This window comes from Fibroporia radiculosa (genome assembly GCF_000313525.1).
Source record: "Fibroporia radiculosa TFFH 294 genomic supercontigs, scaffold584, whole genome shotgun sequence".
Classification (NCBI taxonomy): domain Eukaryota; kingdom Fungi; phylum Basidiomycota; class Agaricomycetes; order Polyporales; family Fibroporiaceae; genus Fibroporia; species Fibroporia radiculosa.
Window position 1 is genome coordinate 1 of NW_012133223.1, and position 17,504 is coordinate 17,504.

Genomic DNA, 17,504 nt, shown 5'->3' on the forward strand with positions numbered 1-17,504 from the left:
CCCGCCGCCCCCCGTCCCCGTCCCCGGCCGGCGGCTCCCCACGTGTCCCCCCCTCGTCCTCCCCGGCGCCGCCCGCCCGCTCCCCGTCCGCCGGCTGCAGCGCCCCGGGCACGTCCCGGACGAGCAGCGGCAGATACCATCCGAGCGTGCACGGATTCATCCTGCGTCCGTCCGAGCGTGCGGTGCATGCGTCCAGTCCGAATCCGAGTCCGAGTTCGAGTCCGAGTCCACGTCCGAGTCCGATGCCGTGTCCGAGGCGTCCGGGGTGGGTCGCGGAGAAAAGCAGGGGGAAGGGGGAGGGGGGGGGCGGCAAGGCACATAAACGCACGTCAGCGATCCGATGGGCACATTCAATCACGCGAGAGAACAAAGGGCTGCGAACGCAGTGCGGCCGTACCGCGCACCGGCGCGCGGGATGCTCGTCCCGCCCGCCCCGCCATGCGAGTCTGCACACCCAGGCACACGGCCCATTGCAGAGGCAGGCCCGCTGCTCCTGCAGTCGTCGTCGCCGCCGCCGCACCACCGCCGGACAGACGCCTGATTCGCTGATACTGCGACCCAACGGTGCTCTGATACATCCGACACACTGGCCAAGAGCGCCGCCGCACCAGGCAGGCAGCCTCAGCATCAGCACCAAATGCGCACGACCACGGAATGCCACCTCGGTCGGCCTGGCCCAGCCCTGCTTGGCACGCGCCTGTCACCATCGCACACTGCGGCCTGTAGATCCCGCGCCCAGCAGCGTCCAAGGGGACGGCGAGCAGCCACAGCCACGTCGGCGCTGCCCTCAAGCCCAGCGCACAGCCACGGGCCCAGAGACGAGCGGCGGCGGGACGAGGGCGGGGAACAGGAGCGGAGGCGGAGGCGGAGACGGAGACGGAGCTTCGGACACGCGCCCGCACTTTAGGCGCCGGTGCCGAGAGCGCCACGGAGGCAAATCAGCCCCGGCGCGGCGTGGCGCCGTGCGTCCATGCATAGTGCGCGCGCACCTGGTGGCCTCCCTCCATGCAGCCTCTGCGCTCTGCATCCGCGCGCACGGCACTGCGCTGCGCCGGGCCTTGTGGGGCGCCGTGCAGGGAAGCTCCGGGCGTGCCCAGACGCAAGCAAACCACACAGAGGCCGCGGGCGAGAACAAGCGCAGGAGGGGAGCGGAAACGGGAGGGGAAGGAAAAGGGGAAGAGGGAGAGGGAGAGGGAGAGGCACGCACCGGAAGTCGAGCATCTCGACGTCGCGCATGCCGCGCAGCATGCGCACGAGCCCCTTGGTCGCGGTGATGCGCGAGCCGATGAGCGTCAGCTTGCGCAGGCGCGCGAGGCCCTCCAGCGCGCGCGCGTCCGCGAGAAAGTTGTAGTTCAGGTTCAGCACGCGCACGTTCGGGACCAGCCGCGCGAGGTCTGCGGGCAGCGCGTTCAGCCGGCACGCCGCGAGCTCCAGGTAGACGAGGTTGTAGCACGGCTCCGAGATGAACCCGGCCTGCAGTGGGTTCCCTGCAGAGACGAAAAAAGACAAGGACCAGAGGGGGCGGTCAGCTCGGCGTTCGGCGTGCGGTGCAGCAGACAAGCACATCCCCGTGCCTCCCCTGTGCGCGTGCAGATAGCTGAGCCACCGTATTGCGTCTGCGATTCTTCCGAGGTTTCTGCTCCGCCGCAGGGGGTGTGCAGACGGAGGCACGCAGGCACAGAGATGGCCGGGGGGGCGGCGAACCAGGCATGGAAGTGAGGCACATACCAGATAGATACAAGCGTTTCACATCGCGAACATCGCGGATAGATAGCGACCTGCACGGTAATCATCAGCACGTCTTCTCGCTCAATCACCCACACACCCAATCGTGCGGCGTGCACAACGAACTATGGAGAGATGCGCGCGCGTGTTTCAGCAGCCGGACTGCGCTGGGCCGCGCTCTCCACAAATGGGTGTAATTGAACCACTCACAGGCCAGCTCGTCCGTTCTGGTTCCGCAGGCTTAGGTTCTCCAGCTTGGTCAGGCGATACGCCTTGTGGACCGCCCCGAGGGAATTATTGTCGGCGTAAAGCGTGCGAAGATTTGGGTAGGGCGAGGCGTCCAGCTCCTCCAGCCGGTTCGAGCTGGCGCGGAGTATCCGGAGTCTGGGCATCGGCCCCTGAGGGTCCAGTTCGCCCAGCACATTGTGGTCTGCGAGAGCATCCGTCAGCCATCAGCCTGCCCGCAGTGCACTCTGAGAACGCAGCGCGACACCGAGGGCCGCACGAGATCAAGCGATGTGTGCGAGAACATCACCGCACGCTTCCTCCCTGATGCTGAGAAGCGTGACGTACGACCTGCAGGCACTCACTCACCCAGGTTGAGCGCAATCAGTGCTGGGAGCGTGGCAAGCCCCGCCACCGTCCCTAGCCTATTCCTGCTGAGGTTCAACATTTCTAACCGGGTCCTGTCAAAGTGACACATGTCATATGTAAGCGACCATTGGCAGATGCGCGTCCGCGAAGCAGACCGTGAGGCCTACAGCTGCGTCGACGCTCCCCGGGGGAGAATATGAAAATAACGAACCAACGGTACTGTCGCAAATCGAGGCTGCGTATTTTGTTCCCTTGCAGACTCAGCTTCACAAGCCCGTCCATCTTTTGCAACCCATCGGTGCTGTCGATCTTGTTCCCATCAGCGCGCAGCTCACGTAAATGCCGGAGGCATTCGAGCTCTGTCGAGGCGTCCTCGAATCAGCACCCGCGTTGTGGGGGAAAATTGCAAAAGAAGACGTACGGCGGAGTGATTCGATCTCGTTTCGGCTAATGTCCAAGTTCTCCAGGTTGAGCAGATGACTGAAGGACGTAAGCCCGGTCAACCTGTAGAGAGTTTTTTTTTTCGCCGGCACATGTTACGCCACAATGGAATCAGCCTGCGATGCGACCTGTGGGGGAAATAAACACATACACGTTCGCCGCAACTGAGAGCGATCGCACTGTGCCAGGAACTCCGCTCAGCCACGACAAGTGATTATCATTGCTGGAGGATCAAATAAATGTCAGCGCTGCCGGCGGTCATCATTGACGAGGAGGCTATGTCCGCGTCTGCACAGTCAAATGCAGGTATAGTGAGGCACTCACAGTGTCAGCGAGTCCAGCCGGGGCAAGAACTCCTTCAGTCGCGCCACACTGTCGATATTGCGCTTCGACAGGTCAATGGACGCTAGATCTTCCCAGTACGGCTCGAAAGGCTGCACATCTGTGATGACCTGCACAAGCCGATCGTGCGCTACACCGAATGAGCATTCTGTCAGGAACGTCGCATTTGCATGGCGGCTTGTCGACGCAGGCGTCCTGCTGGAATGCGACCGAGAGAACACCCGGCGTGAGATCTCCCGACTTGGGCTGCGCGCATTGACCGTAGCGCTGCTTGGCCGCCGCGGTTTCAGGGGGTGAAGCTCATCTGAAGCAGGGCGCCCGGAGCTACTAGCCTTCGAGGGCGACTCCTCCGCAAAGTCTACTTTTTCAACTCAACCTCGTCCCACTCTGGAACGCACAGTGCCACTCACCGGCATCGCCGAGGTTATCCAGCATGTCTATGATCCGTTTGGAACGTGCCGAAGGTACCAGGGCACTGGATGCCTTGCTAGGCCCTCCAACCAGGAGTCTGTCGCCTTCCGTTTCGGTGCCATCCGGAGTGGGAGCGTTCCTGCCAATACCCAATATCGGCCCATCTCGTCTACCGTCGGAGAAGCTCACCGAGCGACGATGGCCTAGCTTGTTGGCTGGGGTATAGTTTCTTGTTTTGCTCGGGTCCTTCAGTGCAGACACGGGGGTGATGCTCGTGCTCTTCAGGGCGGAACGGACCGCAGGGGTCGGCGTCGCGCTGAACGACGCCCGCGGCGGTGGATTGGGGGTACTCAGGGAGGTCGGCCCGTATGGGGGTGCAAACACAAGGGGAGAGTCTTGTAGGGCAGGCTCGAACTCAGGTGGGCTCGCAGTGGGGGCTACAATTTCGTAACTGTCCTCAGAGTCGTCCGACGCGAGGGCCGTGTCTACGGACAATCCCGTTGTCTCGGTATCCTCCTCGTCTTCTTCAGAATCTGTATCATCTAGCTCAGCCTGGCCCTCTGGGGAAACGAGTTCAACAAGCTCCGCCGATGGGCCGTCGAAAGAGAAAGAAGTAAGCTCCGCTTCCTCCTCATCCTCCACCTCGGAGTCCCCTATGTCTTCTATCTTCCTTTTCTCGGCGTCCATAGACAGTCCGTCATCATCATCGTCGTCGTTCGCCCGCTCGATAGTCACGATGGGAATGTTACGAGAGTCGTCCTCGCGCAGGCTCTCAATGTCGCGGAAGGGATCTTCGCTGTCATTTCCGTCCACCGCCACGGGGGGTTCCCTCTCGTCCTCCTCGTGGAGGACCTCTGTGGCCAGAGCCGTGGCCTTAACCCACCTCATCATGACCTTATCAAACACCATCTTCCCCACCCTGTCAGGTAGAGTAGGCACATCTTCTGGAGTTATGCGCGTGATCTGCTTTGGCCCCGGATGCTTAACGAATGAAGCCGTACTTCCCGTGGTGAGAGTAGTGCCGGAGGCAGTACTAGATGAAACAAACCGAGTAAGGTCCTCGTTTCTGCCGGACCGCAAGGACGAGGATGGATAAGCAGGGCCATTTCCCGGTGCAGGAACAAGGAGGGTGGGATTGAGTTCAGGCGCTTGATCAGTGTCGGCGGCGAATGAGGCAGCTGTTGTTGTGATCCCAACCACGACAGGGGGCTCAGGAAACTGCTCCAAAAGACGCTCAGAGCTCATGGACAGCTGAGACAGATCCTCTGTCAATTCTCGCTCTGTTACGTGGGGGGCGCTGGGCATGCGCTGTGATCGGCGAGGGCTCGACTTTGGTCTGTCTCTGACGGTACCATACTGCCTGCTTGAAGATCGCGCCTGCGAGCGAACGCTCATCGGCGCCATTTCTCCGCTAGCAGCCCCATGCATCGAGAACGATGCGGTGCGCTCTTCATCTTCATCCATAACAGAATGATTCTTCTCCCCATGCGTCACATGTGACATCTCCGTATCTCCCGAGAACAGTCGCTTTGAACCTTTCATGTCATTCCGGATCTGAGCCATCAAATTCGCGGCTTGTTGACGATAACCAAGAGAGGAGTATATGCCTCGCTGTGATGAGGCTACTGTCCAACTAGACGATGACGCCCTAGTTGCTGGTTGAGAGCCTGCGCCCAATAATGACGGCCGACCTGTAAATCTAATGATAAAAAGCATCTGACAGAGACAACGGGGTGTCACGTACGGACGGCGGGGACATTCAGTTGATCCTGCGGTGAGGACAATTTCTCCGCCGGCGCTGGAGATTGCGCGCTCGCGGTGGTCGAGATGGTGGAAAAATCTCGCGCTTGTCTGATCTTCTCCATAAGTGACCTCGATTCCCCGACGTAGTCCTTCCGCAGAGTATTTGGCCGTATGACAATAGCGCCACCATCTCGCTCAGCGAAATCGCTGGCGGGGCTAAGCTTAATGCGTTTAGCACTGCGCAGCCGCGAGGTGCTTGACTCGCGCACAGGTGATAATCCTGTGGGAGATGGCTCTTCAGTCGGGGGAGCAGAACCGCTACCCCCGGAGCCAGGAGTGTTCACAGCAATGGAATCAACCATGGCGGACAAGTGTTCGCGAGTGAACGTGTCGTATTGAAATTGAAAGAGCCGCAGGCGTGGATCTGTGGGCGGATGGAGAGGAATGGAGCTTACACGAGGGGGACCAGGTGTGCTCTGTGCGTTCGGAATTGATCCCATCGGGTCAAATGGACTTGGACGAGGAACCTCGAATGTGAACTGACAATTTATGGCAGGCCCACCTCCGTCAGATAAACTGAGGTCATCCTGCGACCTGTCTTCAAACCCCACACTCTCCGCGTAACCACCGACCAGCTCCGTGTCGTCCTCACTGGGCACGTAGACCTGTGAGAGACGCGAACGAACAGGTGGCGCAGAAGTTTGTACGGTTGGAATAGCAGTAGAGCTGGCATGCGGCGGAGAGGGAGGTTCGAACATTTTTTCCAGTGCAAGCGGGCTGAAGAAACTCTTTCCAAAGACAGGCTTGTTACGGCCGGGTGTCTTGGGCAGCAACGACGCGGGCGATACATCGTCCCTGACCAGAAAAGTTCCGCCCGCTTCTGAGCTTCGATGTGGTGTTCCCGACTCAAAGTCGCTATTACGCACCAGGACCGAGCCGTACGGTTGTGTAAATGAAATATCAGAAGTGGTGGGTGCATGGAAGGAGACCTCGGCCTGACTGTCGTCTTCCTCCTGATCGATCCACTCGTCCTCTAGGTCTTCGGTCTGCCATGCAGGCTTCAATGCTAGAGCACCAGCGTCCATCCCTTCATGTGAAAGCTCGAGTTGTCCAGGCGCAATAGAGAACTGTAGCGGGAATGATGTGTCGGACGTCCCGCTCAATACGGCGTTCTCGACGGTCGCGTCGAGGGCACGTGACCGCGGGTTGTTGATCCAACTGTGGGTCCATATTTACTATTTGCTTGGAACAAATAGGACAAAATCTCTCAGTCGCGTCAGCCACCAGCCAGCCGCCTACTAGTAGTTGACTCTGTGGCTTAGCAACATCATGCGCCGCCCATATTGACGGCTATCGACCGTGGACGATAAAGCACGCATGAATTGGTATGGATACGCGAATCATGACTACGTGGATGCTGGCAGTGTGACATTGCTTCAGCCACCGGCGCGCGTCAAGGTCCCAGATTTCCCATGTTGATCGCTTACTCCTTATGTTTTAGCAACCATAATGTGTATTGATGAGGACAACAAACATTTCAGGTGCGCACACAACACCATAGCCAACTTGGCCATAGTATTCACTTGAGATAGGATGCCCCTCTGTCCGATGTTGCCGTATAACTCTCACAGCAATGTGCTTCAGTGGGCCTATACGAGTCTAAGGCCTGGGGACGAAGCACAACGCAGCGCATAGGAATATGCGCTGATCCTGGTAACATGACTTGCTCGGGGCACGGAGCTTTCCTTGACAGGTGTCCCACCGCGACAATCGCGGGGCTTGACATACTTTCCTCTGTGGACGGATTCCTCAGTTGGGTTCGCAGCGTCGTACTTGCGTACGCTCGTAGGCCGAATTTCCATAACTTCGGCCGGAATTTTTCAATGGCAATGCAGCCGTATTCAAGATGACTGGTGCCAAAGGTCCGTGGCAGCTGCCTAGACAAACGCCCGATGTCAATGAAGTTGAACACAGCCCATCGTGCGAAGTGCTAAACGCCTTACGCGGAGCAATCTCTGATTTTGGGAGTAAATGTCTCCAGCGGCAGCTGTCGAAAGCTCGATCAACCCGCGAGGACGCCCACTGCAGATTGTGATTCAAGTAGTCATTGATTCTGCGCCTCCATGTTTTAATCCATTCCTCATGAGGAATTATAGCCGATCCACCTACCGGTAACTCATCCCTAGGCGGCCGGCGGGGTTATCATAACGTCCCGTCCCATCATGGACCTGGATCGCGCGATGGAGTCCTCCAGTCTTGCTGCATTCACAACGCACCGGTAGAAATCGTAGCAGCAGGTTTCAGGGTCCTGACATTCCAGATGCAATCTTCCTGTAGTCTGTCGGCGGATCTGGTGGGTGATCGACACTCTAGCAGTCTCGTTCACGCAACCTATAGCAGTTGCTGACAATGTGTTTCCCGGCGGTATCTTACTGTGAGACAGTAGGCTCGCACAGCAGTAGGACTTAGGTACTGCGAACAACGCACCCTGAGAAAGGGATTCCTGAAGCGTTACTAAGTCAGGTGAGCAAGCCCATCAGCTCTAGAGCAGATATTGACTAATGCTCACTGATTCCAGATTCTGATACCGTGGAATGTATACGCCGCAAAGTTGGATTTCTCCGGATCGAACAATTGCCAGCAGTACATGTGAAGTATCAACTCGAACAGTCCAATAGTAACTCACTCCACCGTTTCATCTGCATCATCGAAGACTTCGTAAAGGTGATCTACCGGACTGAGGGGGAAAAGGTCCGCGCTGCCAAGTTTGGGAATGCCTTGACACCATGCCCCTGTCGGCTATTCCTAAAGACGAACATGCGTGATGACCAGAAATATGCGCAGAGTAGTTCTATGACAAAGGTTTCCGAAGAGAATTACTTACACACGGACCAGTCGGCGGTAGGTCAACCCGGCTTGTCTCGTGAATACCGATTTTGTGCGTCCCTCGACACGAGGGACTATGAAAAGCGGCAGATGATAGGCACAGATGTTATGAAAGATGCAGCTGATTAGAGGAAGCGAACACAGGAACAGAGGCATCATAACTTGGAACCACGTTAAGCCTGCTTTACAATACAATCACTATCCGAACAATGTAATCCAGGTTCGTGTGTAGTATTCAGCCGTGACTCGTGAGAGGCGATGTTGTTTTCGCTAGCATCCAGAAACTGTATTAACTTACATAAAATCGTGAACGTGCCCCCTCGGCGCTCGATAGCCCACCTTGACGCGCAGGTGGGTTTGATTGATATGATGTGTGCCAACCTCCTGACCTTTTTGCATTCCAGTCCATAAACGACAAACCATCGTCCATTGCCGATATAGGGCCTCATCGAGGGCGTTTTCCATACGGTGTAGCATCTTATTGAAGGAAAACTTGTTTTCTGCTCCTCGAAGGGAAGCGGGCTGATTTCAAAAACTCTCCGTTCTTGTCAACGTTGTCCCCACGGCCGCCCTCGAAGTCTCTGCCTAGGTGCCATTCCAGCTCTACCGCATAATCGACCACTGGCCGAGGAATCTTGTCTCGAATTTCCCTTGTTCATCAACCATAAAATCTGTGTTCATTTGGTTTATCTTAACTCACACAGCCTCAGAGAGAAAAAGACATGCCTCATAATTGGACCATATTTGTAGAACAAGCGCAGCACTATGCCTAATTGTATCGGCATATGATCATAATGGGGTAAGTTTTCTCTCGCTGAATTCCATCTTTGTCCGCTGTTTTAGGGCATAAACTAGCCGATATATTTCAACAAGGCCACATCGCTGATAACCTAGCCGGTCGACGGGACCAGTCAATGTTGAATCAATGTATTATACGTGTTACAACGAAGATGAAATTCAAGCACCGGTTCGCGCCGTCGGCCTCCCAGTAAGTACGCAATTTTTAGTCGCTCAAGCCTGTTGCTGACACGAGTAGTGCGAAACACAAAGTATTTTGTGTGCGCTGCTGTTGCCAGCATAGGCGTCGGTAACGAGCCTGCGGGCGTGGCAGAAATTTTCTCTACTTGCGCGCTCGTCATCGAGTGTTGTTTCGCCGCCCAGTGCGACCCTGGACCGGTACCACCCCTGACAGACAGGCGCCAGCTGTCGAAAATTATGGGCCAGCACAGAGACTGACAATGTGTCTATTTAGGCCATATTGGCGACCGAGATAACTCCAAGTTTTATCTCATATCTCCAATAGTGACAAATTACCGCACGCTGGAACAAGGGCTCATGATGAAGCGAAAGCCGGTGCTTCCAAGTGAGATTGCTCTGTTCATGTCAGTTCCGGTGCGACCACAAATTATGAATAAATCGTCTGAGCTGAAAGGAGTGAACAGATTTGGTCAAATCCTTCACCATTTCGTGCCGCACGAGACGCTGACCGATATCATCATTTGCGAAGGATTAATACATTGCCGGCAACTTCGCACAGGGAAGCCGTGGAGCCAATTCAAGCGTAGATGGATTCTGTCCCATCTCAGATGCACTGGTGCGTCCGCATGGCAGGCGGTCCTCTCCCTGCATAAACAGCCCACATGTGTGGTTGGCCTTGTGGATTGGAACATTCTCCACAGTACGACCCATGATGCGCATGCTGCAACTGGTCCACGCGTATGAACCAGAGGCATCAACGGCATGGACACCGCTCCCACTGCTACGCCGCCCACATTTTCTAGGCCCCACATTGTTCAACAAACCACTCGCCCTGGTATCCCACGCTGAAGGCAATATGCTTAGTTTCTGACGGGTTCGCCACCAGGCGGGGCACCCCGCCCGACCGATCACGCCCGACTGGTATGGAACTTTGGAAGGCGGCGCAAGATGTTTTTCCTCGCCGAGTCCCTCGGCCAGCTGCCAAGCCGCGCTGCTCTGCACCCGTTCAACCTGGGCCTTCATGTGACCGGCAAGCCTTTCTGGATGCGGCTTGAAATTACACCCTTTCCGAGGTATACTTAAAGGACTGTGTTCTTCTCGTGATGCTGTGGAATTTGTGGCGCTTTAGCAGATTCGACGGCCCATCCATCTTCCTTCCATCTGCGAGATATATCCTGTACAGGGGTAGCTTAGGTTGCCCCAGCGCCGTGGCCACCCTCCCGGGCCCCCTCTCATCCATTACTTAGTGCCATCTTCCAAGGCTGGAACTCACACTGCATACATCAAGGCTATGCTATCACATGCTTGTTGTCAAACACGAAGCGACTACATACTGATTTTGTAGCTACGAAGTAGAGTGACGATCAGACGAGAACAACACAACAATCAGTGAAAAGGGGCCCGAAGACCCCAGATCTAGGAGTGGAGGGATTGAAGGAAAGGCACCGTGACCAAGGTCGTACGCGCATACGAGAGCGAAGGATTAGCAGACAAAATCACTACTATAATTTTTGGGTTACTCGAAATACGACGACGGACGGAATCTGTGTACACATAACGAAGTGCGCGACGAACGTGGAAATGGACAGCAACGGAACAGACAAATGACATGCGAATGATTTTATGCGATGCGGACCACGAATCTATATGCGAGATGGGTGATGGAATTAGTTCGAGCCTATGTCGGAGTAGAAAGAAGAATAGTGAACGAACAGAAGACGATAGGGGCGGTGAACAAGAATATGGTCAAAGATGCATGCATCATGAGAGAAATGTGAAGGGAGTTGCTGAGGTGGGAGATTACGAATGATAAGATGCCTGAACTCGTAATCGATACGGGAAATGAAGAGGCTTCATATGACAGGGAATCTTCTAGTACTAGAATTTTGGTAGTAGGATAGGGCTGGAAATCTATGATGGTGATGCCAGGCGAGAAAGATTGCGAATGCGAAGAATCCCAGTGCGAACGAGACGATGCCAATGCGAATGCGATGCGGATATGTATAATTGTCGATGGTGGGTGGATGTATGTAATATGTACGGAAAATGCGTGAGGTCCGTGCTTGCAGTGAGGATGGAGACGTGAACATGGATGAAACCGAGCCATAGAGGAATGAAACATAGGGAATATAAACATGCATGATGTTTCCGTCGGCATAGAACTTGCGAATGCGGAAAGATCTAAGAACGAACGGACCAGCGCAGTCACAGGAGTGTAGTCTTCCGAGAGGGGTCTAGTCGGAGACAGTACACGTTAGAGTGGCCGCCGCTTCCGACTCTCCCAATCGCGCCCTAGATGATTTTCTAGTCACCCGTCAGTATACACCAGAACCAGACCAGATACAGCATAGTATACACTCACTTGGACACCTCACATATGTCCTTGGGCTGGTCTTACGGCAGCCCCAATACCAATACCCATACCGCGGCCTCTGGACCGGCCCCGCGTCCTCCCTCGCTCTACTTCTCTCTCCTTCTGCTCTAGCCTGTCCTCGACTGCCACTTTCTCCTGCTCGAGGCCCTCCATGTCGACCTTTTCCAGCGTATGCTCGATATCTTCATTACTCAGCACGAGAGATGACCCCGGGCCGCACGTCGCGAGCGTGCGCCCGGTACTCAACACTGTCGGGCGCGACCCCGTGCTCGAGCTGCGCCGAGTGCGCAGGCCCAGGCCGGGGTAGGGCGATGCCCGCCCGCGCGAGTACGCACGCGGTCCCACGCACCGGACCTGCGCGACGTCTAGAGAGACGACCGGTGCTGCAGGCGTGCGCAGGAGCTGCGCGTTCGCGCGCGCCCGGTCTTTGCGGTGGCCAGCACCAGCTGGAAAGATGGTCGACATGGGCAACATGCGACGTCGAGGGAACGGATATGGTCGAGGGCAGGGTGGAGAGACGGGCGACGGCTGTTGGACGGCGACCGGCGCGCAGATAGGCTGGGAGGCCATGATTGCAGTCAGAGCAGACCGTGGCTCCGACGCTGAACCCGAAGTCGACGTCAAGGACTGTTGAAACGCGGAGATCAGCGAAGGATTGTCGTTCTCGTCTTCGTATCGGTCACCATGGGCAAGACCAGTGCCAGGTATGTCATAAGAGGGCGCGGTGAAGACGACGGACGACATCTGCGAAGACGATGCCGACGCCGAAGACTCGTCAGTGACATCAACATCGGCCACAATGTTCGCCATTTCCTCGCGCTCCTGAGCATCCAGTGTCAACGCTGACTTTTCGTTGAACAAGACGTGCTGTGGCACCGCAGGGCTGCGCGCGCGCCTCGCATTTTTGAACATGACCCGCTGTTGCTGATGACACTGATGCGCAAGCAGGAGATTGGCGCGCCCACGTTGGTGCAAGAACGAAGGCATCCATTCTTCAGCCCTTGCCCGGGGAGTCATGCCCGCGAGAATGTGCCCTGCGCCCTGAAACGAGCAAGGAGAAACCGAAAACTCTAGGTTGAACACGAGATCCGGAGAGGTAGGACGGCGAAGAGGTGAGCGAGGCGGTGGCCGAGCAGTCTTGCGGCGTGGAATCGCAATGGGAAGAGAGGGCTCTCGACTTGGTTCGCAAGGCACATTTTGAAACGGCAAATGCTTAGATGGGTGCTTGGCTAACATGTGGCTATTGTGCAAGTTTTCGGAGGTGTGGGTGCGCAAGAGGAACGGAATAGAGTTTGTGCTCATGGTCGGCAGTAAACAAATCGGACACCCTGGTCAAAACCCTTTGAGCTCAGCTTCGAGGGCCTATATATATGTACACGTACTGAAGATCCAATTGTTTGTAGCACAACGCTCTAGACAGTGGCTTCAGCACGCAACCGGTGACTGGGTTTTGGAGACCTATACGATACGTAAGAGGACTATCCAAGGACGTACATCCATATGCGCACGCACCCTTGGAAAACGAATACCAGGTAGACTTGTACTCTGTTACGAGAGAGGGAAGACGTCAGAATAGGGTGAACGAAAGAAAAGGCTGAACGCTACATATATGCGCACGTACTGGAAAAACAAGGTCTGACACAATTAAACTCGTGAACAGAGGAGCCGAGAACAAGACTAACAAAAGAGAGGTATCCCTGGGAACAAGGGTGGCTCTCTGTTGTTTAGGCCTCTACAGCTATATCTGAGTGAAGGAACGGGTGGCAGGTCTGTTGTCTACGGGTCTTCGGTGTCGCTATGACCTTGCGCACAGACCTCCGGAGTTTCCTACGGAATGGCCGAGGCTGACTGGGCCCTGGCTGACTAGCAATGATTTAGCCTTTCACAAGCTGGCGAACACAATGCTCGCGGCTGACGGGGGACGCTGGTGAGGGTAGGTGAACGAGCCAGAGGATGGGCAAGAGGTTTTTATGATGAATTCCCTCGTTGGTGATGCGCGCCTGGCAGTGGTCGACAGAAGGACGGAACAATGCGGCGTGGTGTCACTGCGGGAAGGTGATGGAATTCTGAACTCGGCTCAGCCTAGCTCAAAGAGAGAGATGATCCTCGCCGATGAGCACAGGGAAAGCCGCGGCACACGAGTGAAAGTTTGAGGAGAGCAGGTCGTCCGAGTGGCGTGAATTTATAGACACGCAAGGTGCGGTTAATATTCATGGGCGCCTACCCCACAGGGCCAATTTGTGGATCACGTGCCGAGAGCTCACGGGCGCTACAACCAGTCGCCGTTGGTGTTGCACTCCGCGTCGGACAGGGATATCTCGAGACGCACATTGAGACCGTCGACCTCGGCGGTGACAGCATTGCTCCGTGCGTCAGACCAGTTCCAAAGCCGCGCTCAGCGACCGCGCGCCCTTGCTCGCTTCGTCCGGACACGGACCGCACCAGCGAGCACTCTATCTCCTCCTCATCCGCTCTGCTACCCCGGGCTGCTCGCGATGCCCAACTCTCTCTGACGTCGCGGGCCTGCACAGGAAGGCATGCTTCACTGTGGGATGGTCACCGCAGACCACGAATTCGTCGAGGAATGTGGAGCAGCATCGTGATGCGCGCCTCTCTCGCATGATTCCCTGAGATCTACCTCTGCTAGATCTGTCAGTCCACCAATCTCGCATAGTGCGTGACTTTATTTTGACGACCCGAATAACCGCGTACCTCCCCCTGTAGAACAGTGCTTTCCATACGACTTGTTATTCGCCGCCAGCATTTGGGATGCACGCAGAGTGCGCGGCGGACCGTTGGGAGCATGGCTGTCTTGCTACTCATGCTGCTTGACACCCGGCGTCGTGGAGAACAAGAACAAACGTCAGTACGTCCACCCGGTGGCTTGTCCGGACTAGCCTCGACTTGTGAAGATATATGTGAGTCGCCGTCCCACATTTGCCACAGGATGCACGCCGTCTCGCGCGTATCATCATGTCTTAATTCATCACTCAAATTGTTCGGTATGCACCCTGCCACAATCAGGCCTGCCCCCGGCCTACTTCGCCCAATGCTCCGCAACGACGCACGCATCGGCACTGTCGCGGCGATCGCATCACCGCCACCGGTGTTCGCCCAGCGCACTCCCGCCAATTCACAGAAGCCCCCTATGCGATGCCACCTAGTACATTTGTTCAATCTGGGCCGCTTAGGAACCCCGTCGTCCGTCTGGTGCCTGCACCATACCTTCCAGGGATTCAATATCCCCCGCGTTCCAGATCTGAAAGATCAGTCTGGGTTCCGACCGCGCGCATATGAATAGCCAGTGATATACCTGCGTGCATTGTGCCGAGCAACCCCACTAGCGTGCTGGTGTTCGCCGCCTTGTATGCGTGCAATCTCATAGAAAGGATCTAGCAGAATGAGAAGACCAGACGCCAGGGCAATAGCTGCTGCAGCGGCACAGCCTCGAGGACGAGCATGTTACATTCGCCGTGGGGAGAGACACTCACGTGCTCCCCTTGCGGTAGGCCTGCTCAGAAGTCAGAACTCGGAAGCAAGCGGCTGACAGCGCAATCAGCATCTACGCCACCGAGAGTCCAGGTAAGAAGTCTTGGGGGATTAATTGGGCCGTAGAAGTCCCATCCCAGGTGCGGCAATCCATAAATGGGCAAAACTTCAGCGCACCGACGCACCAACCAACCTTCCCCCGGTTCGCCTTGGAAGCATCTTAGGGAAGTCGAGCAGTGCGGGAGTACACGAGGCCATCTTAAAATGATGCACCGCACCGGTGGTTACCTTCACACCTTAGAAGACAGGAAACTCATGCACTATTCATATCTATCAATCTTGTCGCTGGGATCTCAAAACCGCAGCGTGAGGAATGTTTTTTGAGTGCGACGGCGTACTTTGTAGACTTTGTATATAGGCTCGGTTCATAGACTGTGGGATTTCATGAATCGTGTTTCTCTGTAGTCATATCGACGAGAAACAGACTGCCACTTATCGCACTGCGAAATTCGTAGACAATACAGCAAAGTGCAGGCGAGACACTCACATTATACTGCATCATCAGTTGCCACCCCTACTACCGTCGCGTTTACCGAGAATGCGTATCGACGGAAGGACGATAAGTCTTCGCCTACACTGCTGTCACTCGCGAGAATCATGCGCATGTATCAGACGTATGTATCACAAATTTGACGAGGATATTCTGCGCACGGATCAGTCATACAAGCATCGAAATTGGACGTGACTCTGAGCCGCAAAATGATGTCAAGTACGTGTGTCTACGCATATCTACTCCTTTCCGGAACGACACACTGCCCCTACAAAATTTCTTCCGCACGTCAGCTACAAGCTCCGTCAGTTTCTCGTGTGCAGCAAAGTGTCCCCCGGCCACATGGTCCACTCGAAGACCGTGATTTCTTCAATTCCACGCATCCACCTGTAGCGAGCATGAAAGCCAGACATACATACACTTATCAGAGGCAGACTCACAGCTTCGGGACGATGTCCACCTCCTTCAGAAAGAACGAGACTCCCATGAGGACCGAGTTCACTCTGGCCAGTACACGGCCTTCATCTTGCCCCCCCCCTTAGATATCTCGTAGTATATCCTGGCCGCCGCCGCAGGACTCACACGGGAGAACCAGCAGACCAAAATCCAGATTGAAATTATCTGCTAAAGCATAGGTCGTGCCCGCACTAGATTGCGCTATAACGGATACATGTCACACCTTCGTCGTCCTGTCAGGGTACTCGTCCGTCCACACAACGAACTTCTGGTACATTTACGCGAGCACACCAAACGGCGAGTCTGCGAGGCTGTATCCAGCGTCTGCGGCTGCGTGGACTGCTGCTTGAGATATCCATCACTCTTCTTCTGGAACCACATCGTATGTGCGACCCCATCCTGGATCTTTTGCAGACCAGGGGACGACGAAAGAGCCGAGAAATCCGAGGAACTCGACGGGATCCGTGAAGAAACTGGGCGCTCCGATGCTAGCAATCATGCAAGTGTCAGAAAACAAGTGGCCGCAAGGATGTGAGCACGCGAATAACGCACATAGTTAGTGGCATGCTGCGCCTTGAGGTTGTTTGGGCTGTAATGCGAAGATGTGATGATGAGTAATTTGAATGCAGCTGTAACGGGCCAAAATAAGGCACGCCCTGTTATGCAGGGTTGCTCACAAAGCGACACCAACCGTCACCCTGAGTATATGTGTCCACACTCAGTCTGTCGGCGGGTGCCGAAAACGGCATGAACGTTCACCTTATTCTACATACTCAGGTGCAAGCGTCAGCCTGTGCCCCACCCGCGCAAAAACCCTCTTCCTCGATGCCTCCAAGAGGCAGAATCCAGGCAAGCTCAACACACCGACATGGAAAATATGATGGTCGGGGGATGCGGCGGTCAGCAACAACAACACCGTGACCTTCCACACTTCCAGAAAATAACCCAGCCCTGCACGCTCGTCAGCGCACCTCGGCGCCACAGCACACTCGACCTTTAGTGGCGCGAGTAGTCCTATTCCGCCTTGTCAAGTTTGTCCGGCAGCCGCACGAGTGCGAACCTCTTGCACAAGAGTTCGATGTCCGTGTCCGGGACGGAAATGTGAATGGCGTTCTGTCTGATAGAGATGATGATAGTGGGCTTGCAGTAGGGGCTCAGTATACTAGGACGAAAGGGAGACTCGGGTGTCTGAAGCTTGGTCAGAACTTACTTGGAGTATGTTGTGTGTCTTGAGTCGCAGGCTGTTCGACATTTGGCGTCTCTCCTCGCAACCCCAGTGACTAAGCGAATGAACCCGTTTTTACAGCCTGTACGCAAGTCGGGGCATTTCGATGCGCTGGACTTCCACCGAATAGTAGTCAGGCGCCTAGGATGCATTGATCAGGCTTGCGCAATCCACTGCCCCTGTTTACAATTTCGCAACTTCGAACACAAGTCGAAACGACGCGACCTCGCCAGTGGAGCAAGTCGCAGAAGAGGCATGTGACCGTGATTACGCGGGCGAGACTCAAATTT

The 17,504-nt window shown here is 55.6% G+C and overlaps 3 protein-coding genes across 3 annotated transcripts; all 3 read right to left on the bottom strand.

Moving 5' to 3' along the window:
• Nucleotides 1-903: 903 nt before the first annotated feature.
• FIBRA_01291 (uncharacterized protein) lies at nt 904-6,341 on the bottom strand (the record flags this gene model as incomplete). Its single annotated transcript, XM_012323169.1, has 10 exons — nt 904-1,487; nt 1,729-1,778; nt 1,936-2,155; nt 2,320-2,411; nt 2,531-2,678; nt 2,741-2,823; nt 2,912-2,983; nt 3,085-3,460; nt 3,513-5,204; nt 5,258-6,341. The coding sequence occupies 10 exons, from the start codon at nt 6,339-6,341 to the stop codon at nt 904-906; spliced, it is 4,401 nt and encodes a 1,466-aa protein (XP_012178559.1).
• Nucleotides 6,342-11,491: 5,150 nt separating this feature from the next.
• FIBRA_01292 (uncharacterized protein) lies at nt 11,492-12,796 on the bottom strand (the record flags this gene model as incomplete). Its single annotated transcript, XM_012323170.1, has 1 exon — nt 11,492-12,796. One exon carries the CDS (start codon nt 12,794-12,796, stop codon nt 11,492-11,494), a length of 1,305 nt encoding a protein of 434 aa, XP_012178560.1.
• Nucleotides 12,797-16,347: 3,551 nt separating this feature from the next.
• Nucleotides 16,348-16,555, bottom strand: FIBRA_01293 (uncharacterized protein; the record flags this gene model as incomplete). The annotated part of the gene is made up of 2 exons (XM_012323171.1): nt 16,348-16,477; nt 16,542-16,555. The coding sequence occupies 2 exons, from the start codon at nt 16,553-16,555 to the stop codon at nt 16,348-16,350; spliced, it is 144 nt and encodes a 47-aa protein (XP_012178561.1).
• Between the last annotated feature and the right edge of the window lie 949 nt (nt 16,556-17,504).